General features: G+C 43.2%; 1 protein-coding gene across 1 annotated transcript in view; it reads left to right on the top strand.

Annotated features, from left to right (window-relative positions):
* shkbp1 (SH3KBP1 binding protein 1) overlaps positions 1-26,931 on the top strand; it is a 154,027-nt gene that overhangs the window by 93,721 nt on the left and 33,375 nt on the right. Inside the window, exon 11 of the mRNA XM_034165286.1 lies at positions 1,575-1,691. Within this exon, the coding sequence (XP_034021177.1) occupies positions 1,575-1,691 (117 nt within the window). The remainder of the gene's footprint in view (positions 1-1,574; positions 1,692-26,931) is intronic.

The following is a 26,931-nucleotide window of genomic DNA, read 5'->3' as shown; positions in this document are numbered from 1 at the left end:
AGCTCAAACAAATGGAACACACCTGTTCCAACTTAAGAGATTAACGGTAATGTGACTCAGTCACCACAAGAGGGAGCCAGAGTGCTAAAAACGAAAAACCCCCTTTGGTGACAGAAAATTATTCATGCTGCTTTTCCTGTGAGTAGCTGTGTGTAACACACAACCAAAAATGTGATTCAACTAAATAACACCGGAGCTGACACAACAGACGCAGTAGCTATCATTACCCGGGGAAACGGGGCTACGACTGTAACACAGGAAGCACCGCGACCCGTGCCACAGAGCTCCGCCGTGCGCGTTCACCCATTACAGACCCACTCCTGCAGCTCCTGTTTAAACCTCTTATCCGGTCGAAGTGTGACGCGAAGCCGTCGCCAGTCACACTCCACCACGACCCACGGATAAGGCACAAACACAGGAAACACGGCTGCATGAGCGCTCAAATCAGTATTCAGTAATGGGTTCTCCAAAGCGCACCATCCGGGCGGAGAGCACCCGCAACTGATCCGGATAACTTCTGAACGTCTGCTGCCGCCTTCCCGGCGCGTTACCGTCTCTGCTACCGCTGGGTCCATGATGTTTGGCCAGAGACTACTGTCATGTGTCGGACGCAGCCCGGAGAACCGACCAGCGTTTGAAGGACCCAGTATAAAATAAGCAGAGCACGGTACAAAGGATAACAGAGTTTAATAAACATAACAGTGAAGTGATACGAAAACAACAAAAGAGTGCGCGGTCTGGCGTGGTGGATTGCGGTGTGCTCCCAGCAGCGCTAACGGTCCGGAGCCAGAAAACTGTTCGCACCCAAGGACCCCGCCGACACCCCCCAGGTGGCCGCGACAAACCGAGTCTGTGAAAGAAGAAATCATTATGTGAGTCCACACTCAACACACAGAGAGACCACTCAAAGGTGTACAAACAGCAAACACTTCCTGGCTTAATTGCAAATCAGCTTCCCACCCTGCAGGCATAGAACACCCCGTTCACAAAACTCCACTGCAGTGGAAGCTGATTTAAAGGACTAACATACAGCTCAATATAATAAGGTGTGAGGGACACCACATTTACTGACTGTATAAATGTTAGTCACAAAACCAAACGTACCTCAGGAAGTGTGCTGACGAGCGTGAGACCTCACCCCCTCCTCTTTCACAAACCATGCATCAAACCTGGACGTTCTCTGCATCCACTGATGGGAGATGGCTCTAGAGACGACGATCTCACCCGTCTGGTCACAAGGTCGAGTCTCTGGCAAATACACACTGTGTACTCCAGTCTTAAATGCCACCATGTTCCAATCCATGTAGATGCACCACAGCTGTGAGTCCTGACGAGCCGCAGGTGATCAGCCTCAGGTGATCAGGGTGAGGTCCTGATAAACTCAGCTACACAGCCACTCAGTCCCAAATGCGCACCACCTGGGAGGAAAACCAAAAGACAGAAACAAAAGACACACAAAAGCCAGCCAGGCACGCCAGCCACAACACCCTGTCCTTTGTGTCCAAAGTACTCGAGCTAAAAATCACAAAGACATCATTGTAGTACTCAGTAGTACTCTGTGTATGTTTGTGCAGATGTACAGAAGTTTCCCCTGAGGATGAAGGATAACGACCTGCTGGTGACTGAACTTTACAGAGACCCAACTGAAGATGCCATCACTGCCCTCAGTGTCTACCTCACACCCAAAACCAGTAAGAAACTACAGTACCATGACTGAACAAAACATTAAGGAACTGCATGCAGGAACACTGCTGCATAACACTACTAGAGAACAACAGTACTACCCCGATCAGGTCAGAAAGCATGTCCTGGTGCTACTTGTTGGTACATCTACCACACTACAGAACCGCCTTGGGTCCTTGATGGCAACCCTGCAGACAGATAACTGGTCCATCCAAACCTCTCCAAAGTATCCATCTGTCTGCTGCGCTACATGGATCTTATGTGGCTTGACATGGATCATATATGGTGACATGAGCCAATCGAGGCTGGACGGGGCTCAAATGACAGGTCGGTCTTGGCTGATTAGAGGCTGATGCCTGGCACATGCGAGGGTCCTGGCACATGCGAGGTACTTAGAGGCACATAGAGGCTTCTTAGTAGCACATGCTTTTTGTTGTGCGCCATTGCGGCTCCGTCCCGACGCGCGAATTCCTCCGCACGTCTTTCATTACAAAATCTCCTGTAACAGTGGAATGTGCCGCAAAAGTGCTGATGTCCAACTCTTCCACAATTTCTCTGGTAGTCAGACGACGTCCCGGATCAACACATCCTTCACTTTGGAAATGATCTGGTCGTTTCAGCCTGTCGATGGTCGCTCGGAGCGCGGCGTGCCCTCTGCCACTGTGGGCCGTCTTTAATATGGTTGTAATGCTCCTTAATCTGTGTGACGCCCAGAGTATCTTCACCGAAAGCCGTCTGAATCTCCCAAATGGTTTCCACCTGGCTGTCTCTCACAGTTTCTGGAAAAATTTGATTCAGCGCTGCTCCAGTCGCTCAGCCATTTCCCTGACAATGAAAAGCCGACGAGGGGGGTGGACCAGTGCTCACTCAAAGCCTGCCCACAGGCGAATGACGCAACCGACAGGTGTGAAAAAACTCACGCATGGGCACGAAGGTTCAAGCTTGGCTGATGCAAGCGCACATGATTCAAATCCATATAGTTAAAAAAAATATATATAAAGGTCGGATAGTTTTTTAACAGACCTTGTATTTACTGGTAGCTCAACAACATCAAAGTTTTGTAATGTTTCGATAAATTTGGATATGATGAGTGGTGGGCACAGCTAACCAAAAAGTTAGCTTCGATAACTACGAATTCGCTAACTGAAAAAAAAAAAAAATAAAAATTAGCGGCAGTTACAGCTAACCGCTAACTTTTAGTACTGTCGGTTACTGATAAGCCACTTTCAAGTTTAAGCACTGCCAAGGCTTCTGAGTAAAGTCAAAAGCGATCACAAACCCAAAATCAATCAATCAATCAATCAATTTTTTTTTTATATAGCACCAAATCACAACAAACAGTTGCCCCAAGGCGCTTTATATTGTAAGGCAAGGCCATACAATAATTATGTAAAACCCCAACGGTCAAAACGACCCCCTGTGAGCAAGCACTTGGCTACAGTGGGAAGGAAAAACTCCCTTTTAACAGGAAGAAACCTCCAGCAGAACCAGGCTCAGGGAGGGGCAGTCTTCTGCTGGAACTGGTTGGGGCTGAGGGAGAGAACCAGGAAAAAGACATGCTGTGGAGGAGAGCAGAGATCGATCACTAATGATTAAATGCAGAGTGGTGCATACAGAGCAAAAAGAGAAAGAAACAGTGCATCATGGGAACCCCCCAGCAGTCTACGTCTATAGCAGCATAACTAAGGGATGGTTCAGGGTCACCTGATCCAGCCCTAACTATAAGCTTTAGCAAAAAGGAAAGTTTTAAGCCTAATCTTAAAAGTAGAGAGGGTGTCTGTCTCCCTGATCTGAATTGGGAGCTGGTTCCACAGGAGAGGAGCCTGAAAGCTGAAGGCTCTGCCTCCCATTCTACTCTTACAAACCCTAGGAACTACAAGTAAGCCTGCAGTCTGAGAGCGAAGCGCTCTATTGGGGTGATATGGTACTACGAGGTCCCTAAGATAAGATGGGACCTGATTATTCAAAACCTTATAAGTAAGAAGAAGAATTTTAAATTCTATTCTAGAATTAACAGGAAGCCAGTGAAGAGAGGCCAATATGGGTGAGATATGCTCTCTCCTTCTAGTCCCCGTCAGTACTCTAGCTGCAGCATTTTGAATTAACTGAAGGCTTTTTAGGGAACTTTTAGGACAACCTGATAATAATGAATTACAATAGTCCAGCCTAGAGGAAATAAATGCATGAATTAGTTTTTCAGCATCACTCTGAGACAAGACCTTTCTGATTTTAGAGATATTGCGTAAATGCAAAAAAGCAGTCCTACATATTTGTTTAATATGCGCTTTGAATGACATATCCTGATCAAAAATGACTCCAAGATTTCTCACAGTATTACTAGAGGTCAGGGTAATGCCATCCAGAGTAAGGATCTGGTTAGACACCATGTTTCTAAGATTTGTGGGGCCAAGTACAATAACTTCAGTTTTATCTGAGTTTAAAAGCAGGAAATTAGAGGTCATCCATGTCTTTATGTCTGTAAGACAATCCTGCAATTTAGCTAATTGGTGTGTGTCCTCTGGCTTAATGGATAGATAAAGCTGGGTATCATCTGCGTAACAATGAAAATTTAAGCAATACCGTCTAATAATACTGCCTAAGGGAAGCATGTATAAAGTGAATAAAATTGGTCCTAGCACAGAACCTTGTGGAACTCCATAATTAACTTTAGTCTGTGAAGAAGATTCCCCATTTACATGAACAAAAACGAACAACAAGCCAGAGCTTCTGTCTTATGTAGTCAGACAGCTGTGAGCTCAGTCCTCCTTCACAGAAGAGAGTGGCGCGGGCTGCTGAAAAGCTAAGCTGCTAACAAAAAAGATAGCTTTGCTAATCAGCTTTTAGCAGATTAGCGGAACTGTGCCCACCACTGGATATGATAAATATCAGTTGTTTTAACATAAACATAAGAATATTGTAGAAATACTTAAAATGAAGACTAGCAGCTGCTACCAGTTAGTTCAGAACTTAATAAGTGCTTTTTGAATGAAAACAGATTAACACAAAAAATGACTGAAAATGCCACAATGCAGTGTCCAGAGAATGACTTTACTGCAGCTTTAGCAGTAGCTTCATTTGTCCACTTGTAGCTGTCCAGCTCATGCAGTAGCTGGTTCATTGAGCTACCAGTAAATATCCATATATCTGAATGAAACTTGTAGCAGTTAATATGCTTCATAAAAGGAAAAAAAAAATTAGGGGGTTGGACCTGGAAAATGTTTAAATTTTTGGGGGTATAATATTGAGTGGCACCCTACAGGACAGTTATTAACAGGGATTAAAGTTCTCCGTCGCTATGGTGGATTTCTGTCAACTGGTCAAAGCAGAGTTTGTACTGATGCAAAATCACGGCTTGATGCATGATATAAAATTTACCACATCCACAGGCCACATGCTCACCATGTTCAAAAACTTTCACAAATTGATTTTTATACTAAAATCTTTTGTTTTTCTCCTCATTGCTGTCAGCGAGTTCCTGTGTCTGTCCCCTTGTGTCTGTTCCTCTGTGTTTGAGTGTCTCGCAGCGCAGCAAATAGCAGAGTTTCACAAACATGTTTTTAAATGTTTTTCTTTTCTTTCAAAGTTTGCTCTGAGTGTCTGTCTGTGTGTCCTCGCTGTGGTTAAACTAAAAACATAGCTGCAGACCTGCAACGCATTAACATCAAACAGTAGTGCTCTATAATCTCTGACTGAAGACGGCATGATGAAAAATGCACAAATACAACCTTCTTACTTGCCAACCAGGTTGTGCTTTACACAAAAAATACACAAATTCTTGATTATTCCTGCTCGGAGACTGTAAACCAGGGGCACATCCAGATGGAAAGAGGGTGTTGTGGGGGACGTGCCCTCCTAGTGCAGCAGATAACTGAAACAATCCTTCACTTGGTGATACAAGCATTAGATTTGGCATGAATGTTTTTCATAAATCAGTGTTTGAGAAAAAAGTGCGGGCCACTTGAAAATCCAATTTGGCGGCCAGGTTGGGGTCAATGAAGAATTACACAGGGGTCTGTTGGGTATTTTCTCCTCCAAACATTTTTAAAACCTTTAACAAGACAGAGTCAAGAAACACCAGTGAGACAGAAAGTCAAATTTTACGCGCGGAGTGCAGTCAGGCTGTACACCAAGGCTACACTAAAGTCTGGCCTGCTTTTCCGCTCTTTTTATTAAGAGACGCCCTCATCACATAAACAAAAAACTTGTCCTAAGGGTGGGGGTGATGACGCAAGACAAGTTTCTTCCCGTAACATAAACGCATACGTCAATAAGTGCAGCTGTAAGGAAGAACACTTTCTTTTACACAGGTCAGCACATCTCGTTCGTCTGTTGCAGTTATCAGCTGTTCTGCATCTGCCTGAAGTGTCCTGTCCTTCACACTCCTTCACACTAAGCACCACATCACAACAGTCAAAACGTTCTCTTACTCCCAGTCGTTAGAGGCTGCGAAAACAAAGTTATATTATAATAATAAGTACATCCAGCCCTTCATTCCCAGCTCAGATTGACCCCAGAGTGCTAAAACAAAATTGAATTCTCAGGCTTGGTTAAGACAGGTGCAAAACAGCACAACACCGTTCTCATGAGAAAGAAGACAAAGCTAAAACAAGGTTGAATAACACGTACATTCTCAGGGTGAAGTGCAAAACAGCACAACACCGTTCTCATGAGAAAGAAGACAAATGTACAAATGTTTAACAGTGATAACATATATACAAAATCTTTAACATTCCCCTCCTGTTTATCGCCTGTTAAACATACAGTAGGCATCACTCAGCTTAGCACTTCTTTTTGAGATTTTCACTAAGAGGTTCATCATGGTATGTTTTCTCTATAGGCTTACACCCCAGAGGTGATGTCATCATTGTCACCATCATCGGTGTCTGGGTCATCATACTTCCATTGGTCTGGGTACAGGTCAGGAGAGCCATCGTCCTCCTCGTCGTCGTCTGTCCCCAGAAGTGGATATGATGCCGGACCCCCTCCTGGTCCTGGACTTATTGCTGTGGTTATCATTCTATTTACAAGGCCTCGGAGACATGGAATACAACAACATCCACACAATGTTAGAATTGCAGTAAATACTGCTATAGACACTAATAGTGAAGAAATCAAAGACCTCCATTTTCCCATCCCTTCCAGCCACCAATCCCAGCCTTCGGTGTTTACTCCACTGTGCTCTTTCATCTTCCTGTTCAACGTCCTCAGCCCGTCAATGGCTTGAGTGAGACTGCCGTCTGCAGCCGTGTTGTTGGGAATGAATGTGCAGCATTGTTCTCCGAACATGGCACAAACACCTCCTTTCTCTGCCAACAACATATCCAGAGCAATACGATTCTGGAAGGCCATAAGGGACGTGGCTTCTAACTGTGAATGGACAGCCTTAAATCCTTCCTCAGTCCAATTTCCTAATTTCTGTACATTGTAGTGGATGTAGTTTATTCTGTCCACGTTTTTATTAATTGAACACCACCAACAGATGGAAGATTCGAATCCAGCTGCTATTTGATCAACCAGTTTATACTCGTCAGGCACTCCCCTGGGGACTCCTATTGCGTCAATATATGTTGGATTTCCCACTCCTTTCCAATCTCTTTTCACTCTATGTCTGGCTATGCCTTTCTGCCAATCTTCAGGAATAAGAGAGGCTGCATATGTCGTAACGTCTTCAGGGGTCATGGGTATGGCTTCAACTGGTAACAATAATGATATTAATGCACAATAACCTGACACATTCCGTGGCAGTCTGTCAAAGATTCTGTTATCCCCACACCACCACCATACGTCACTCCTCCCAACAGGTTTGAATGTGGGAGTACTATGGACCACATTCTTACACCAGGCGGTGTGGTTTAAGCTACCCAAAGTCTTACTTGTCCCTGTCAAGTGTACACATGTATGGTTAGCATGCCCAACTTTGCTTGAGAATAAAGGTTTAATCTTAGTCAATTTGGTCACTGGATAGATCATGTCCCACTTAGAACAATTGTTGTTTGCCGCAATGTATGTCTGTGTCATAGCAGTCAGTAGACAGTCTTTGGGTAATGCTGCCGGTATTACCTGTAATATAGGTCTGGGTCCCATACACACAACACAGTCCTTCTTTGCTGCTAGTCCTGCTTGTTCTGCCATTAAAAGCCAATTGTTATTTTGTCCACTAATTCCTGTAGTTACTAGGAACCAGTCATCTGCCTTCATGTCTTTTGTGCCTTGTACAGACACCCCCTTTGCTTGTATGGGCACCCCCTTTGCTTGTATGGACACCCCCTTTGACGTACTTAATTCGGTCAATATTGGTTGCTGTACTCTATCTGTTTCACAGAGGAAGAAATGGAAATACGGATCTTTTCCTTGTTTGTATACCCAAAGCAGGAACAACCAACAGTCTCCCTCTATATCAGGTGGGAATATGGTTCCTTTTTCTGTGGTATTCACCACTATAGACAGCTTATCATCTGTTTGATACATTTTGAGAATTTGACTCTGGTACTTAGCCCACTCGGTTTGTGCCCATCTTGGTGTCCATCTACTCCATTCATCGGCTACCAACGTTTCCCATCTCCTATCTTGTTGATCGTTGGTCATATACCAGGAGAAACTATTTCCGTAATTAGTCCCTCTGTCACCATCCGGCATTCCATGGGTAAGACCACTATATGGTACATAGATGATCACAGAAGTATTTCTAGGAATGCAGGCTTGTACACCAAATCGGTACGCATTATTCCCATTACAGCTATGTACTGTGGCATTTATTATCAGACTGGGGTCTTCGTTACTTCTTTTTGGTCTCTGCAATCTGCGGATGTGATCCTTATTATCATGTCCCATGCTTATGGCTTTTAATAATAATCCCAATTCAAAAAAGAAAAGTAGCATAACAAGGACTGTCCGTGGGGTCCAGAAACCCTCGTTCTTTTTATTTTTTCCTTTTGCCATTTCTGCACACTACAGCACACCTATGTTCAGAACAGTGGCTTCTTAATGTCTTCTGCTAGCTTTCGTGTCTAACCTGGATCTTAACACCAAGCTCACACACTATTACTAGTCTTGTCCTACTGTTCTTACTGTTTGTCTGTGTCTGCAGAAATGACTTTCTTACAGTGAGTTAAATGAATCCATGTACTTCTTTCCCCAATTTTCAAAGCTGTGGGTGTTGTGAGTAGTACTTGATAGGGCCCTTCCCATTTAGGTGAATGCCAGTGTTTTCTCTTGATGCTTCTTATCAACACCCAGTCTCCAGGTACCACTTTAGGGTCCTCCTGTGGAGAAATGGGATCATCAGTGTTTGGAACTCTCCCTCGTTGTCCTTCTAACATTTTTCTCATGTAATCCGCCAAATTTGCTTCCTCAGGTACATCCCAAATTTGTCCATAATATGGCAATTGATATTTTCTGCCAAACAATGTTTCATACGGTGTCAACCCCATGGTACTAGTTATGTTTATATACATTTTTACCAAATCTACACAATGCGTCCATGGTCTGCCTGTTTCCTCCATTGTCTTTCTAAGTCTGTTTTTTACTGTTCCATTCATCCTTTCCACTAATCCGGCGCTTTGTGGATGATAAGCACAATGATTTTTGAGATTAACCTGTAGTGCTTCTCCCACGTATTGCACTATTGTATTAACAAAATGCGCTCCATTATCTGAATAGACTGTTTCTGGTATTCCAAATCGTGGGATGATGTCTTTGCATAATGCTTTAGCCACTGTAAGTGAATCTGCATGTTTTGTAGGGAACAATTCTACCCATTTTGAGAAGGCATCAATTATGACTAAACAAAATTCCTTCCCTTCATGTTTACTCAGCTGTATATAATCCATATGAATCACTTGAAAGGGATATTGTGTTGGAAATTTACCTCTTTGGGGTCTCAAATTGCCTTGTGAGTTGTGTTTTGCACATATCATGCATGCTCTACAATGCTGTTTTGCATATGCATCGAACCCATAAAGACAAAAAATAGATTGCAATTGCGATATCATACCCCCTGATGAGACATGCGTCACGCCATGGCTCATAATAGCTGCCCATTTAAACATATTTTTTGGCAATATGGGTTTCTTTTGTGGTCATACGTACAAGTCATTTGCATACGTAGCTCCTTTAGCTATCCACATTTGTTTTTCTCTGTCTGTTGCCTGCTGTTGCATGTCAGCAAGCAGTGTATGACCTAAATGCAAATCTGGAGTAGTTTCCTGTACAACAAAAATAGAAGAAGCTGCTGCTGCCTCTTTTGCTGCTCTGTCAGCAAAATCATTTCCTTTTGAAACACTGTCAGAGCCATTGGTGTGAGCCGCACATTTGCATATAGCAATTTGTTGAGGCAACTTCACAGCTTGCAGTAGGGCAGTTAGGAGAGTGGCATGAGTCACTGGCTTTCCAGATGATGTCACCATTCCACGCTCCTCCCACAGTTTTGCAAACACATGCACTGTGCTGAAAGCGTACTGCCTGTCTGTATAAATTGATACGGCCATACCTTGAAACAGATAGCAAGCTGCAGTTAAAGCAACTAATTCAGCTGCTTGTGCTGAAAATGACGATGGCAATGAAGCAGAATCTAATACTTCTGAATTTGTGACGACAGCATATCCAGATTGCGTTTGTCCATAAGCATTTTTAGTGGAAGAACCATCCACATACACCATTGTACTGTTTGGGATGGGTGTGTCCCGGAGGTCTGGGCGTGCTTTCGTACAGACTGTTGCTACATCAAGACAATTGTGCGGCTCACCATCCTCAGGTAAAGGTATCAATGTGGAGGGATTCAATGTTGTACAGCGCTCTACCGTAAGGTGTGGTTGTGATAATAGCAAGGACATGCACGAAAGATGTCTTGCTGGGGACAAAAGGCTCATGTTTGTCTGCAACAGAAGTGCAGAGACTGCATGTGGAACTTTCAATGTCAGCTGATGGAATAGAACAACATTACTGCTACTTTGAACAGCCATAGAGGCTGCAACAACAGCCTGTACGCATGGTGGTAAAGCACTTGCTACTGCATCCAATTTAGATGAGTAGTAGGCAACTGGCCTCAATTTTGAGCCATACACTTGAACCAAAACACTAGTCATGAACTTATTCTTACAATCAACTGTTTGAATGAATGGTTTACTATAATCTGGTAGTGCCAAAACTGTGGATGACACTAATGTTTGTTTTACTTTTACAAAAGCTTCCTCAGCTTCTTTGTTCCATTCCAACACGGTTGACATTGAAATATCATCTTTGTACATCAAATCAGAAAGTGGACTAGTCAACTCTGCATAGCAGGGAATCCATGCCCTGCAGTAATTTGTCAATCCAAGAAATGACATCATCTGCTTTTTGGTTTGTGGTTTTGGAGCGTGCAAAATTGCTTCCTTCCTGTCAGACAGGATCGTGCGCCCTGTGGCTGATAACTCATGTCCTAAATATTTTACTTTATACCTACACAACTGAACTTTGTTTCTACTCACTCTGTGGCCATTATCAAATAAGAAACATAATAATGCTACTGTGTCAGTTATGCAGTTTTCTCGTGTGTCAGAGGCAATCAAAATGTCATCAACATACACTAATAGTTGGCTATCTGCCGGTGGAACGAAATTGGCTAAACATGCTGACATGACTTGAGAATAAATAGTTGGGCTCTCTGCGTAACCCTGCGGTAATCTGGTGAATGTATATCGTTGTCCTTTAAAGGTAAAAGCAAACCAGAATTGACTATCTGGGTGTACTGGCACAGAGAAAAATGCATTATTTATGTCAATTACTGAGAAACTATTAGAATTTGGTCTCAGCGAATTTAACAAGGTGTGTGGATCTGGGACACATGGTGCTCTTTTAATCACAGCAGCATTTACTGCCTGCAGATCTTGAATCATTCTCCACCCCACTGAGGGCGGAGCCTTTTTTACAGGAAATATGGGTGTGTTACATGGTGAATCTGGACATGGCACTATTACTCCTGCTGTTAATAAATCCTCTATTACTGGCCTGATTCCGTCAATTGCATCAGGTTTCAATGGATACTGTCTTACACATGGTCTGTATTCTGTTTTTGGCCTTATAACTACAGGTTGTGCATTTTTAATCAGTCCTACGTCTGAAGGACCTGTTGTCCACAATCCTGACGGTACTGAAGAGAGAAGAGCATCTTCTTCAGGACTCAACTGAAACACTCAGGATTGTGAAGTGGACACATCAATGTGTGTTCCAGCTGCCAGCACCAATGAGACATTAACTGGCACTTTATACAACTTGGTTGATGGACTGAACTCCGTTCGTGGTCCAACTCTGCTCCAATCAGAGGCTGACAAAGCTGTTATGACTGTCAGTCCCAATTCTTGCCATTCTGTCAAATATGGCTTACAAAGTGACATATGTAATGGCATACCTGTGAATCTCAATTTTGATACATCTTCAGTGGCGCCTGTTACTGTTATGACAGCTGTTGAGTTGCCATCATGAATCAAATCGGTCATTGTCAGTTTCACAGGTGAAACATTTTTCAATTTGTTTTCATAGTCACCATCCGGACCTGGAGGATCTTTATGCCACATTGTGACATGCAGGTCAGGTGGTGACATCTGTTGTTCAGGATTTTTCAGTAGGGCTGTCGCTTGCAAGACGACATCTTTACCCCATCCTGCAGCATCTTCTTCTGAAATGTCAAATGTATAGTAATAGTGGAATGTGGGGTCATCGCTTTCTTCTCTTACCATGTTAACGCCTCCTGTGCGTTCAACAACTAATTTCCCTTGTTCCACAATTATGGACAAGCCCAATGCAGTCAATCCGTCTCGTCCTAGGAGGTTAACTGGACATTGTGGCATGCTCAACACTGACATAGTACACGTCAGGCCAAATGGATCTGTCAACGTTATGGGTTTGGTGATAGGGACGTCTGATGTTTGTCCATTTGCAGAGCGAACCCTAAAGATTTCGTTGCTTAATTGATGGACAGGTATGTTGTCATTACATGTGGTTCTACATGCTCCTGTATCACAAAGGAATGTCACTGGTCGTCCATTTACCAACAAAGTCACTTCTGGTTTTGGTACCGGATTTCCCAGCAAGGCACACAGATCCATATCACAATCAGACTGCCTATCTGATGTGGAATCATGGATTATGGATTCTAGTCATTGTGGATACTGTGGCTGCGGAGGATTATTCCGTTGTGGAATTCTCCCTGCTGCTCCCTCAGTAGGTGGATTCGGACAATTTCTATACATATGTCCCTCTCTTCCACAGTTCCAACAAATCAGGGGACCACGTGGTGGCCCTCCCTGTCTGTGCTGCTGTTGTGGTTGCCAGGGTCCTTGATGTTGTGGCTGTCCACCTTGTCTATTTTGCCATGGCTTTTTGGGGCGTTTGTACTGCTTCTGCTGTCTTAAGTTACCCTGCTGGTAATATATTTCATCATCTCCATGTGCTACATACACTCCTTTGTCGCTGTTTCTTGTCTTTTTCTGTTTTAAGACTTCTTCTGCATGACAGCAGTGTGTATGTGTTTCTTCCAATGTGCCTGTAGGCAATCCAATCCAATGTTTCTGTATCCAAGCTTTTATATCCTTATTGGAATGTTGGATCAGAGCGTTTTTCAATTGTTGTTCATACACAGGTGTTCCTGGCAATATGCCACTATGGACCCTAAATACATTCTCAAATCTGCACCTAAACTCTGTCCATGGCTCTCCTTCTTTCTGAGTTGTCCTGGTAATTTCAGTATAATTTATCTTTGGTCCTAACACTCCTTTTGCACGTGTAATCATAGCTTCCACTCTTGTGTCTAAGACTATATCATCATGTGTCAGTGGTACGCCTTGTTGATCTGCAGGATTCCAGTCTCCGCGTACCTGACTCCATTTAGGGCCACATGCTTTCATCCACACCTGTTGGACTTCAGGTCCATTAAGGTGGTAAGATGTTCTAATGTTTTCTATATCCTGCAGAAAGCCCTCGATATCGACATGTGGCGATGGTATCATGTCGACTGCTGCTTTGATATCATCAGCATTCCATGTCCGATAAACGAGCATGGTTGATAGCTGTCCTGCTGTTCCTGCACGAGGATTTGGTACTTCTATCATAGGATAGGCACCTCCCTGATCACTATGTTCCACCATGGGAGGGGCTGTAGGCACTTTCGCTTGACTGCGTGTTTGTGGTTTTTCTGGTTTTTCTCTTTTTACCTTAGGTTTTACTGCCAAATCATACTGTGGTGGCGGTACATCGTCATCCTCTGGTAGAGGAGATAAAGGTCTCTTTGTCACCGACGATCCAGCCGGCGGTGATTGTTGAGGCTGTTCTGGCTCTCTGTGCTGAATTATCACATCTTCTTCTGCCTTACCTACAGCTTTCTTTTTCCTTGCTTTCTCTAATCGTCGCTTCTCTGCTCCCTTCTGTCTGTTCTCTGCTTCCTCCTCCCAAAATGCCACTAAATCTGCCCCTACTTTCTGCATCTTTTTCTCATCACCTTTATGTTCCTGTTCTAACTCCTTCTTCAGCTTTTGTATGCTGATCAGGTTCAGTCGTCCGTCAAAGTCATGTTTATTTATCCAGGTCTCCAATTTCTTTGTTGCTTTTGGATTTTTTGCCTCCATAAATTTCCAGTCGTCAGTTGATAAGTTTTCCTTATTTTTAGACGTCTTACCCCCCATTTTTATTATATTTTTTATCCCTTGTTATAATTTGGACTTCAGACGGGGGCACACCTAGGGTGTTCTAAATCTGAAGTTTTCACACTTTCTTTGGACGTGACAATTAATTTGCCGTCGTGTGGTTGATTCCTTTCACCTCCCCGTAGGAAGCGGAATCACTTGCCTCTGCTTCCACCCGCACGGTTGTCACTAACGTTGTCCAAAGTATTACACTTTCACACAGTTATTTACACTTACACAAAACACTATTTACACATGGAAACACTTTTAATAATCGTACGCGTATTCTTATGCCAGGGGAGCTCGCCCTCCCGTGAAATTTAACTAATGTCCTGCAGTAGGGGACTCCGCCGTCCCTGCCAAATTTAACTGCTTTTTTACAGTGCACGTATTTCTACCCGGGATTTCCTTTACGTATTAAAACAGAGGAGTCCGTATCCTCCTTCCGGAATTTAACTACGTGCGTCCCTCGCAACCGTAGAGGAGTCCGCCCTCCTTACAGAGTTTAACTGTGTTTCATTAACAGACGATTCTGTATCATCGCTTACGGAGTTTAACTGTTTTATGTGATCACTTTTATCCCCTACCGGTACGCGTATATAATCAATCAATCAATCAATCAATTTTTTTATATAGCGCCAAATCACAACAAACAGTTGCCCCAAGGCGCTTTATATTGTAAGGCAAGGCCATACAATAATTATGTAAAACCCCAACGGTCAAAACGACCCCCTGTGAGCAAGCACCTGGCTACAGTGGGAAGGAAAAACTCCCTTTTAACAGGAAGAAACCTCCAGCAGAACCAGGCTCAGGGAGGGGCAGTCCTCTGCTGGGACTGGTTGGGGCTGAGGGAGAGAACCAGGAAAAAGACATGCTGTGGAGGGGAGCAGAGATCGATCACTAATGATTAAATGCAGAGTGGTGCATACAGAGCAAAAAGAGAAAGAAACAGTGCATCATGGGAACCCCCCAGCAGTCTACGTCTATAGCAGCATAACTAAGGGATGGTTCAGGGTCACCTGATCCAGCCCTAACTATAAGCTTTAGCAAAAAGGAAAGTTTTAAGCCTAATCTTAAAAGTAGAGAGGGTGTCTGTCTCCCTGATCTGAATTGGGAGCTGGTTCCACAGGAGAGGAGCCTGAAAGCTGAAGGCTCTGCCTCCCATTCTACTCTTACAAACCCTAGGAACTACAAGTAAGCCTGCAGTCTGAGAGCGAAGCGCTCTATTGGGGTGATATGGTACTACGAGGTCCCTAAGATAAGATGGGACCTGATTATTCAAAACCTTATAAGTAAGAAGAAGAATTTTAAATTCTATTCTAGAATTAACAGGAAGCCAATGAAGAGAGGCCAATATGGGTGAGATATGCTCTCTCCTTCTAGTCCCCGTCAGTACTCTAGCTGCAGCATTTTGAATTAACTGAAGGCTTTTTAGGGAACTTTTAGGACAACCTGATAATAATGAATTACAATAGTCCAGCCTAGAGGAAATAAATGCATGAATTAGTTTTTCAGCATCACTCTGAGACAAGACCTTTCTGATTTTAGAGATATTGCGTAAATGCAAAAAGGCAGTCCTACATATTTGTTTAATATGCGCTTTGAATGACATATCCTGATCAAAAATGACTCCAAGATTTCTCACAGTATTACTAGAGGTCAGGGTAATGCCATCCAGAGTAAGGATCTGGTTAGACACCATGTTTCTAAGATTTGTGGGGCCAAGTACAATAACTTCAGTTTTATCTGAGTTTAAAAGCAGGAAATTAGAGGTCATCCATGTCTTTATGTCTGTAAGACAATCCTGCAGTTTAGCTAATTGGTGTGTGTCCTCTGGCTTCATGGATAGATAAAGCTGGGTATCATCTGCGTAACAATGAAAATTTAAGCAATACCGTCTAATAATACTGCCTAAGGGAAGCATGTATAAAGTGAATAAAATTGGTCCTAGCACAGAACCTTGTGGAACTCCATAATTAACTTTAGTCTGTGAAGAAGATTCCCCATTTACATGAACAAATTGTAATCTATTAGACAAATATGATTCAAACCACCGCAGCGCAGTGCCTTTAATACCTATGGCATGCTCTAATCTCTGTAATAAAATTTTATGGTCAACAGTATCAAAAGCAGCACTGAGGTCTAACAGAACAAGCACAGAGATGAGTCCACTGTCCGAGGCCATAAGAAGATCATTTGTAACCTTCACTAATGCTGTTTCTGTACTATGATGAATTCTAAAACCTGACTGAAACTCTTCAAATAGACCATTCCTCTGCAGATGATCAGTTAGCTGTTTTACAACTACCCTTTCAAGATTTTTTGAGAGAAAAGGAAGGTTGGAGATTGGCCTATAATTAGCTAAGATAGCTGGGTCAAGTGATGGCTTTTTAAGTAATGGTTTAATTACTGCCACCTTAAAAGCCTGTGGTACATAGCCAACTAACAAAGATAGATTGATCATATTTAAGATCAAAGCATTAAATAATGGTAGGGCTTCCTTGAGCAGCCTGGTAGGAATGGGGTCTAATAAACATGTTGATGGTTTGGATGAAGTAACTAATGAGAATAACTCAGACAGAACAATCGGAGAGAAAGAGTCTAACCAAATACCGGCATCACTGAAAGCAGCCAAAGATAACGATACGTCTTTGGGATGGTTATGAGTAATTTTATCTCTAATAGTTAAAATTTTGTTAGCAAAGAAAGTCATGAAGTCATTACTAGTTAAAGTTAATGGAATACTCAGCTCAATAGAGCTCTGACTCTTTGTCAGCCTGGCTACAGTGCTGAAAAGAAACCTGGGGTTGTTCTTATTTTCTTCAATTAGTGATGAGTAGAAAGATGTCCTAGCTTTACGGTGGGCTTTTTTATAGAGCAACAGACTCTTTTTCCAGGCTAAGTGAAGATCTTCTAAATTACTGAGACGCCATTTCCTCTCCAACTTACGGGTTATCTGCTTTAAGCTACGAGTTTGTGAGTTATACCACGGAGTCAGACACTTCTGATTTAAAGCTCTCTTTTTCAGAGGAGCTACAGCATCCAAAGTTGTCTTCAATGAGGATGTAAAACTATTGACGAGATACTCTATCTCCCTTACAGAGTTTAGGTAGCTACTCTGCACTGTGTTGGTATATGGCATTAGAGAACATAAAGAAGGAATCATATCCTTAAACCTAGTTACAGCGCTTTCTGAAAGACTTCTAGTGTAATGAAACTTATTCCCCACTGCTGTGTAGTCCATCAGAGTAAATGTAAATGTTATTAAGAAATGATCAGACAGAAGGGAGTTTTCAGGGAATACTGTTAAGTCTTCTATTTCCATACCATAAGTCAGAACAAGATCTAAGATATGATTAAAGTGGTGGGTGGACTCATTTACTTTTTGAGCAAAGCCAATAGAGTCTAATAATAGATTAAATGCAGTGTTGAGGCTGTCATTCTCAGCATCTGTGTGGATGTTAAAATCGCCCACTATAATTATCTTATCTGAGCTAAGCACTAAGTCAGACAAAAGGTCTGAAAATTCACAGAGAAACTCACAGTAATGACCAGGTGGACGATAGATAATAACAAATAAAACTGTTTTTTGGGACTTCCAATTTGGATGGACAAGACTAAGAGACAAGCTTTCAAATGAATTAAAGCTCTGTCTGGGTTTTGGATTAATTAATAAGCTGGAATGGAAGATTGCTGCTAATCCTCCACCCCGGCCCGTGCTACGAGCATTCTGACAGTTAGTGTGACTCGGGGGTGTTGACTCATTTAAACTAACATATTCATCCTGCTGTAACCAGGTTTCTGTTAGGCAGAATAAATCAATATGTTGATCAATTATTATATCATTTACCAACAGGGACTTAGAAGAGAGAGACCTAATGTTTAATAGACCACATTTAACTGTTTTAGTCTGTGGTGCAGTTGAAGGTGCTATATTATTTTTTCTTTTTGAATTTTTATGCTTAAATAGATTTTTGCTGGTTATTGGTAGTCTGGGAGCAGGCACCGTCTCTACGGGGATGGGGTAATGAGGGGATGGCAGGGGGAGAGAAGCTGCAGAGAGGTGTGTAAGACTACAACTCTGCTTCCTGGTCCCAACCCTGGATAGTCACGGTTTGGAGGATTTAAGAAAATTGGCCAGATTTCTAGAAATGAGAGCTGCTCCATCCAAAGTGGGATGGATGCCGTCTCTCCTAACAAGACCAGGTTTTCCCCAGAAGCTTTGCCAATTATCTATGAAGCCCACCTCATTTTTTGGACACCACTCAGACAGCCAGCAATTCAAGGAGAACATGCGGCTAAACATGTCACTCCCGGTCCGATTGGGGAGGGGTCCAGAGAAAACTACAGAGTCCGACATTGTTTTTGCAAAGTTACACACCGATTTAATGTTAATTTTAGTGACCTCCGATTGGCGTAACCGGGTGTCATTACTGCCGACGTGAATTACAATCTTACCAAATTTACGCTTAGCCTTAGCCAGCAGTTTCAAATTTCCTTCAATGTCGCCTGCTCTGGCCCCCGGAAGACAATTGACTATGGTTGCTGGTGTCGCTAACTTCACATTTCTCAAAACAGAGTCGCCAATAACCAGAGTTTGATCCTCGGCGGGTGTGTCGTCGAGTGGGGAAAAACGGTTAGAGATGTGAACGGGTTGGCGGTGTACACGGGGCTTCTGTTTAGGGCTACGCTTCCTCCTCACAGTCACCCAGTCAGCCTGCTTTCCCGACTGCTCGGGATCTGCCAGGGGGGAACTAACGGCGGCTAAGCTACCTTGGTCCGCACCGACTACAGGGGCCTTGCTAGCTGTAGAATTTTCCACGGTGCGGAGCCGAGTCTCCAATTCGCCCAGCCTGGCCTCCAAAGCTACGAATAAGCTACACTTATTACAAGTACCATTACTGCTAAAGGAGGCCGAGGAATAACTAAACATTTCACACCCAGAGCAGAAAAGTGTGGGAGAGACAGGAGAAGCCGCCATGCTAAATCGGCTAAGAGCTAGTAGCTACGCTAAGCTAGCGGATTCCTAAAAACACGCAAAGTGAATAATGTGTAAATAATTTAGAGGTGATTCAGCAGAAGGAGTGCTTTAGTTAAGGCACGTAAAGATTACACTGGGAAACAAATCGTAATCTAGATAACTAGACCAATCTAACTGCGCAGATTAAACAGCTAACAGATACAGAAAAACACCGCTGTGCTCTGGAACAGGAAGTGATACAATACCGCAGTGAGAGCCAACCACCAGTAGAGGCAAGCAAGAGGTTAGATCAAGATATAAACAGAGGAGTCCGCACCCTCCTTACAGAGTTTAACTGCTTTGCATTAACAGACGATTCTGTATCATCGCTTGCGGAATTTAACTGTTTTATGTGATCTGGTCACCACTCACTCAGTACTGTTTGCAAAGAAATTTTACTCACTGACTCGACTTCCTGTCTGTCTTCTTCGGGAAAATCTTGTCAACCAGACGATGCCAACGGTGGTCGACAATTGCAGACACGATCAATCGATTGATCGGACCTTGGCCAAGGATTTACGTCTGGACTTGACGACCTCCGCTGGACACCTCCGGTGTTGTTGAAATCCCGGACGAGCTTCCAGTCAATGTTGGGTATTTTCTCCTCCAAACATTTTTAAAACCTTTAACAAGACAAACAGAGTCAAGAAACACCAGTGAGACAGAAAGTCAAATTTTACGCGCGGAGTGCAGTCAGGCTGTACACCAAGGCTACACTAAAGTCTGGCCTGCTTTTCCGCTCTTTTTATTAAGAGACGCCCTCATCACATAAACAAAAAACTTGTCCTAAGGGTGGGGGTGATGACGCAAGACAAGTTTCTTCCCGTAACATAAAATCTTTAACAGGGTCAACATTTAAAAATGCTCCAATCATATTGAAAGTTATACCACATTATGTGACTGATCACAAAGATTCCAAAAAGGTATAGTTTGGACTGTCTAAGACTGAATGTTCTGGAATTCTGGTGTAAAAACAGCAAGAATGGTCAATTTCAGTTTGCACAGGAGTCAAAAGTTAAATTTGCTCCAATTTTGGTAAAAGGTGGTGCAAATTATTGGTTGAGCTAATAGGATTAATAAATGGAACAGTTTTGACTGTGTTGAATGTTTGGTTTGCAAAGTACATGTCAGACAATGTCGACGTCCACTGGATTCTGTGGCATATGTTCCCCTGTAATGTGACAACTGAGCATGACACTTGGTGCAAACTATTCCTTTTTAAAACCCTATTAACTCAACCAATAATTTTCATCACATTTTACAAAGACTGGAGGAACTTTAACTTTTGACCCCTGTACAAACTGAAATTGACCTTTGCCACCATTCTTGCTGTTTTTACCCCATACCTCCATAACATTCAGTCATAGATTGTCCAAACTATACTTTTTTTGGAATCTTTGTGATCAGACACATAATGTGGTATAGCTTTCAATATGATTGGAGCATTTTTAAATTTTGACCCCTGTGTAATTCTTCACTGATAACTCAGCCACATGGGGTGTGCAACTAGTACATTTTGAGTGCCGGTCCCAAGCCTTGATAAATGAGGAGGGTTGCGTCAGGAAGGGCATCCGGCGTAAAACAAGCCAACCAAACTATGTAGACTATGAATCGAATTTCCATACCGGCTCGGTCGAGGCCCGAACAACGTCCGCCACTGGTGCTGTTGCCCAACAGGGTGCCGGTGGAAATTGGGCTACTGCTGGGCGAAGACGACGAAGAAGAGGAGGAGAATGTTTCCACACACAGTGGGAGAAGAAGAAAACTAGAAGGGTGGAAATGAGAGTGGTGACTTTGAATGTTGGTAGTATGACTGGTAAAGGGAGAGAGCTGGCTGATATGATGGAGAGGAGAAAGGTAGACATATTGTGTGTGCAAGAGACCAAGTGGAACGGAAGTAAGAGCAGGAGCATCAGCGGTGGGTACAAGTTGTTGTACCATGGTGAGGACAGGAAGAGAAATAGTGTTGGGGTCATTTTAAAGGAAGAGTATGTTAAAATTGTGTTGGAGGTTAAGCGAGTGTCTGACAGGGTGATGAGTGTGAAGTTGGAAATTGAAGGGGTGATGATGAATATCATCAGTGCATATGCCCCACAGGTAGGTTGTGAGATGAAGGAGAAAGAAGATTTCTGGAGTGTGTTAGATGAGGTGGTGGAGAGTGTGCCCAAGCATGAAAGAGTGGTGATAGGAGCAGACTTCAATGGGCATGTTGGTGAAGGGAGGTGATGAGGAAGTAATGGGTAGATATGGTATCAAGGATAGGAATGGGGAAGAACAGATGGTAGTTGATTTTGCAAAAAGGATGGAAATGGCTGTGGTGAATACCTACTTTAAGAAAAGGGAGGAGCACAGGGTAACATAAGAGTGGAGGAAGGTGCACACAGGTGGACTACATTCTTTATAGGAGATGCAAGCTAAAAGAAATCACAGACTGTAAGGTGGTAGCAGGAGAGAGTGTCACTAGACAGCATAGGATGGTTGTTTGTAGGATGACTTTAGAGGTAAAGAAGAAGAAGAGAGTGAGAGCTCAACAAAGGATCAGATGGTGGAAGCTGAAGGAGGAAGACTGTTGTGTGAAATTTAGCGAGCAGGTGAGAGAAGCACTGGTTGGAGGGGAAGCAATTTTGGACAACTGGAAAAGTACTGCAGATGTGGTGAGGGAGACAGCTAGGACAGTACTGGGTATGACATCTGGACAGTGGAAGGAAGACAAGGAGACTTGGTGGAATGAAGAGGTCCAGGAAAGCATAAGGAGAAACAGGGTGGCGAAAAAGTTTTGGGATAGTCGGAGAGATGAAGAAAGTAGACAGGAGTACAATGAGATGCGGCGTAAGGCGAAAAGAGAAGTGGCAAAAGCGAAGGAAAAGGCATATTGCGAGCTGTACAAGAAGTTGGCCAGACAAAGGGAAAGAGCTGGAAAGGATGTGCAGCAGGTTAGGGTGGTAAAAGATGCACATGGTAATGTGCTGACAAGTGAGAAGTGTGTGCTGAGAAGGTGGAGGGAATATTTTGAAGAGCTGATGAATGAAGAAAATGAGCGAGAGAAAAGGCTGGATGATGTGGTGAGAGTAAGTCGGGAAGTACAAGAGATTAGTAAGGAAGAAGTGAGGGCTGCTATGAAGAGGATGAAGAGTGGAAAGGCAGTTGGTCCAGATGACATTCCAGTGGAGGCATGGAAATGTCTAGGAGAGATGGCAGTAGAGTTTCTAACCAGATTGTTTAATAAAATCTTGGAAAGTGAGAGGATGCTCGAGGAGTGGAGACAAAGTGTGCTGATTCCTGTTTTCAAGAACAAGGGTGATGTGCAGAACTGCAGTAACTACAGAGGCATAAAGTTGATCAGCCACAGCATGAAGTTATGGGAAAGAGTAGTAGAAGCTAGGCTTAGAAAACAGGTGATCTGTGAGCAGCAATATGGTTTCATGCTGAGAAAGAGCACTACAGATGCAATGTTTGCTCTGAGAATACTGTTGAAGTACAGACGGCTGACGTTAAATATATTCCTGGGGCCCGAGCTCCCAACATTGCATCTCATCTTAGGGTGCTGACGCTGCAGAAGGGAAGACAGATGAAGGAACATGACATGAGATATAGTCACATAGTTATTCACGTTGGCACCAATGATATCAGGATGAAGCACTCAGAGGTAACAAAAATGGACATAGAGAGGACTTGTGACCTTGCCAGAAAGATGTGTCGGCATTGATTAATAGTCTCTGGTCCCCTCCCCTCCCGGGGTACTGGTGAAGCGTTTAGCAGGCTGACATCGTTAAATAGGTGGCTGGCGCAGTTTTGTAGACAGCAAGGCTTTAGCTTTATTGATAACTGGTCTTTGTTCTGGGGCCGCCGTGGCTTGCTGATGCCGGACGGCCTCCACCCTACTGGGGAAGGCACCGCCATCTTGTCTGCGAACATAGAGCTCTACAGGGAGGGTAACATTTGGAATCTACAGCAGGCCACCGAGCAGGTGATTAGAGACCCTGCAAGGCTTATGACAAATGTGGGTGTGGAATCCATTAGCTTAGCGGGGAAATTAGTGCAGAAAATCCACTATGGTGATAGTGCAATTTATTTGCCAGGGAGGGAATTTCAACAAGTTGAGATTGTGGCCTGCTTCCGTAGTCGTGTCCATAAAAATCATAGAGGATATGCTTTCCAAACTTAATACCCATTACTGTATTGGATGATGTTGAAATTGAGGATGGCCCAGTGGTTGTTCCAGCAATAGCAAAGATTTTGTGTCTGCTACCTACAACGTGCGTGGAATGTCTTAAACCTAAACCTACTTCTACACATCTTATATACGCTACTCTGGAACCACCTCTAAACCCAAACAGTTCAACTGTCAACCCCACTGAGTTCCTTAGACTGGGTCTCATTAACATAAGATCACTGTCCTCAAAATCATTTTTGATCAATGATCTAATTATTGATCATCACTTAGATATGAGTGGGCTATGTGAAACCTGGCTTAAACCTACAGCTGTCCTCCCTTTAAATGAGGCCTGGCCACCAGCTTATACATTTAGTCACATTCCTCGTGATGCGAAGCAAGGTGGGGGTGTTGCTCTTATTTATAAATCTAGGTTTAGTTTATTAGCTGTTGGGGGTCACAAATATCACTCATTTGAGCATCTGTTTCTCCACTCTGCTCAGGATATTACACATTGCCAAGGTCAGAAGAATAAAAATCAGTCGTATTACGTTGTCACTGTATATAGGCCTCCTGGCTCATATTCTAAATTCTTAGATGAATTCGGTGCGTTCATCTCTAACTTGTCAACTACTGTAGAAAACATTCTGATCATTGGGGACTTTAACATTCATATAAATAAGCCTTCTGATCCCCTCTGCAAATCATTTATGGAAATTGTGGATGCATTAGGATTTCGGCATTGCATTCGGAATTCGATGCACATTTGTGGAAATACCCTGGATCGCACGTGGTATTGCTGTCACGAATATTGACATCATGCCTCTTACATCAGTGGTGTATGATCACTCACTTAAGTTTACAGTTTCGCTGCCGTGTTTATTGGAACAACAACCTTATACACTCAACAAAAATATAAACGCAACACTTTTGGTTTTGCTCCCATTTTGTATGAGATGAACTCAAAGATCTAAAACTTTTTCCACATACACAATATCACCATTTCCCTCAAATATTGTTCACAAACCAGTCTAAATCTGTGATAGTGAGCACTTCTCCTTTGCTGAGATAATCCATCCCACCTCACAGGTGTGCCATATCAAGATGCTGATTAGACACCATAAGTGCACAGGTGTGCCTTAGACTGCCCACAATAAAAGGCCACTCTGAAAGGTGCAGTTTTGTTTTATTTTGTTTTATTGGGGGGGGATACCAGTCAGTATCTGGTGTGACCACCATTTGCCTCATGCAGTGCAACACATCTCCTTTGCATAGAGTTGATCAGGTTGTTAATTGTGGCCTGTGGAATGTTGGTCAACTCCTCTTCAGTGGCTGTGCGAAGTTGCTGGATATTGGCAGTAATTGGCCGGTCCAGAGCATCCCAAACATGCTCAATGGGTGACATGTCCGGTGAGTATACCGGCCATGCAAGTACTGGGACATTTTCAGCTTCCAAGAATTGTGTACAGATCCTTCCAACATGGGGCCGTGCATTATCCTGCTGCAACATGAAGTGATGTTCTTGGATGTATGGCACAACAATGGGCCTCAGGATCTCGTCACGGTATCTCTGTGAATTCAAAATGCCATCAATAACCCCACCGCCACCATGGGTCACTCGATCCACAACATTGACATCAGAAAACCGCTCACCCACACGACGCCACACACGCTGTCTGCCATCTGCCCTAGACAGTGTGAACCGGGATTCATCTGTAAAGAGAACACCTCTCCAATGTGCCAAACGTCAGCGAATGTGAGCATTTGCCCACTCAAGTCGGTTACAATGACGAACTGGAGTCAGGTCGAGACCCCGATGAGGACGACGAGCATGCAGATGAGCTTCCCTGAGACGGTTTCTGACAGTTTGTGCAGAAATTCTTTGGTTATACAAACCGATTGTTTCAGCAGCTGTTCGAGTGGCTGGTCTCAGATGATCTTGGAGGTGAACATGCTGGATGTGAAGGTCCTGGGCTGGTGTGGTTACACGTGGTCTGCGGTTGTGAGGCTGGTTGGATGTACTGCCAAATTCTCTGAAACGCCTTTGGAGACGGCTTATGGTAGAGAAATGAACATTCAATACACGAGCAACAGCTTTGGTTGACATTCCTGCTGTCAGCATGCCAATTGCACGCTCCCTCAAATCTTGCGACATCTGTGGCATTGTGCTGTATGATAAAACTGCACCTTTCAGAGTGGCCTTTTATTGTGGGCAGTCTAAGGCACACCTGTGCACTAATCATGGTGTCTAATCAGCATCTTGATATGGCACACCTGTGAGGTGGGATGGATTATCTCAGCAAAGGAGAAGTGCTCACTATCACAGATTTAGACTGGTTTGTGAACAATATTTGAGGGAAATGGTGATATTGTGTATGTGGAAAAAGTTTAGATCTTTGAGTTCATCTCATACAAAATGGGAGCAAAACCAAAAGTGTTGCGTTTATATTTTTGTTGAGTGTATATCTTTACGGTGATGCATCAACTCCTCAACTAAGACTGAACTTGAAGCTAGACTGCCTGATGTCTTAGCTTCACATTTGACAAATACCCAGTCAGTAGACAGACTTGTGGATAGTTTAAACTCAGTGCTCAAAACTACACTCGACATGATTGCACCACCTGTGTTAAAACTGCGCTCCCCAAATCACAGTCACCTTGGTTCATTGATTATCTGCATGACCTCAAGCATAAAGCAAGAGGTCTAAAACGGAAATGGCGTAGTTCACAAGTATTTCACCTTGCGTGGTGTGATGCTATCTTAGACTATAAGCATGCATTATTGGCTACAAAGCGGACTTACTACTCTGATTTGATCAACAAAAACAAGAATAACTTCCAGATATCTTTATTGTGAAGCAAATTGTTTATATTAACAGTTGCCACGTAAGCTACAATGGCTTCATTTTTCTGTTTTGCAAACCTGAACACACAGAAACTTGAGTGAAACTATGTAACACATGCACAAAGACAACAAACAAACAAAAAAAAAAAACACACACACAAATAAAGGTGGTGGATTAAATAAAACAAATAAACTTCCCAAGTCATACCCATCCCCCATCCCAAGGGTGCTATCTCATCAGACCAATTCCAGGGTCATCTATACATAATACATCTTATTTCTCCATGTTCTCCAGGTGGATCCTCTCTAAGTGTAGAGTATTCGTCATCACTGAGATCCAGGCTTTTATGGAGGGGACTTCTGTCCCTTTCCAAAGCAGGAGAATCAGTCTTTTGGCACACATCAGTCCATAGGACAGGAGACAAAACTGTACACTCTTAAGTTTATGAGACTGTTCTGAATGTCCGATAATAATCCAAACCTGGTCAGGGTCCAGCTGCACGCTGAAAAACCTTGAAAAAAATTAAAATATGGCAGTCCAGAACAGGGTTCGATTTTAGCGGTTACCCGGGAA

The sequence above is a fragment of the Thalassophryne amazonica genome, unplaced genomic scaffold, assembly GCF_902500255.1.
Source record: "Thalassophryne amazonica unplaced genomic scaffold, fThaAma1.1, whole genome shotgun sequence".
NCBI classification, from domain to species: Eukaryota; Metazoa; Chordata; class Actinopteri; order Batrachoidiformes; family Batrachoididae; genus Thalassophryne; species Thalassophryne amazonica.
The sequence above is the reverse complement of the archived record's forward strand: the minus strand, read 5'-3'. Positions and strand labels throughout refer to the sequence as shown.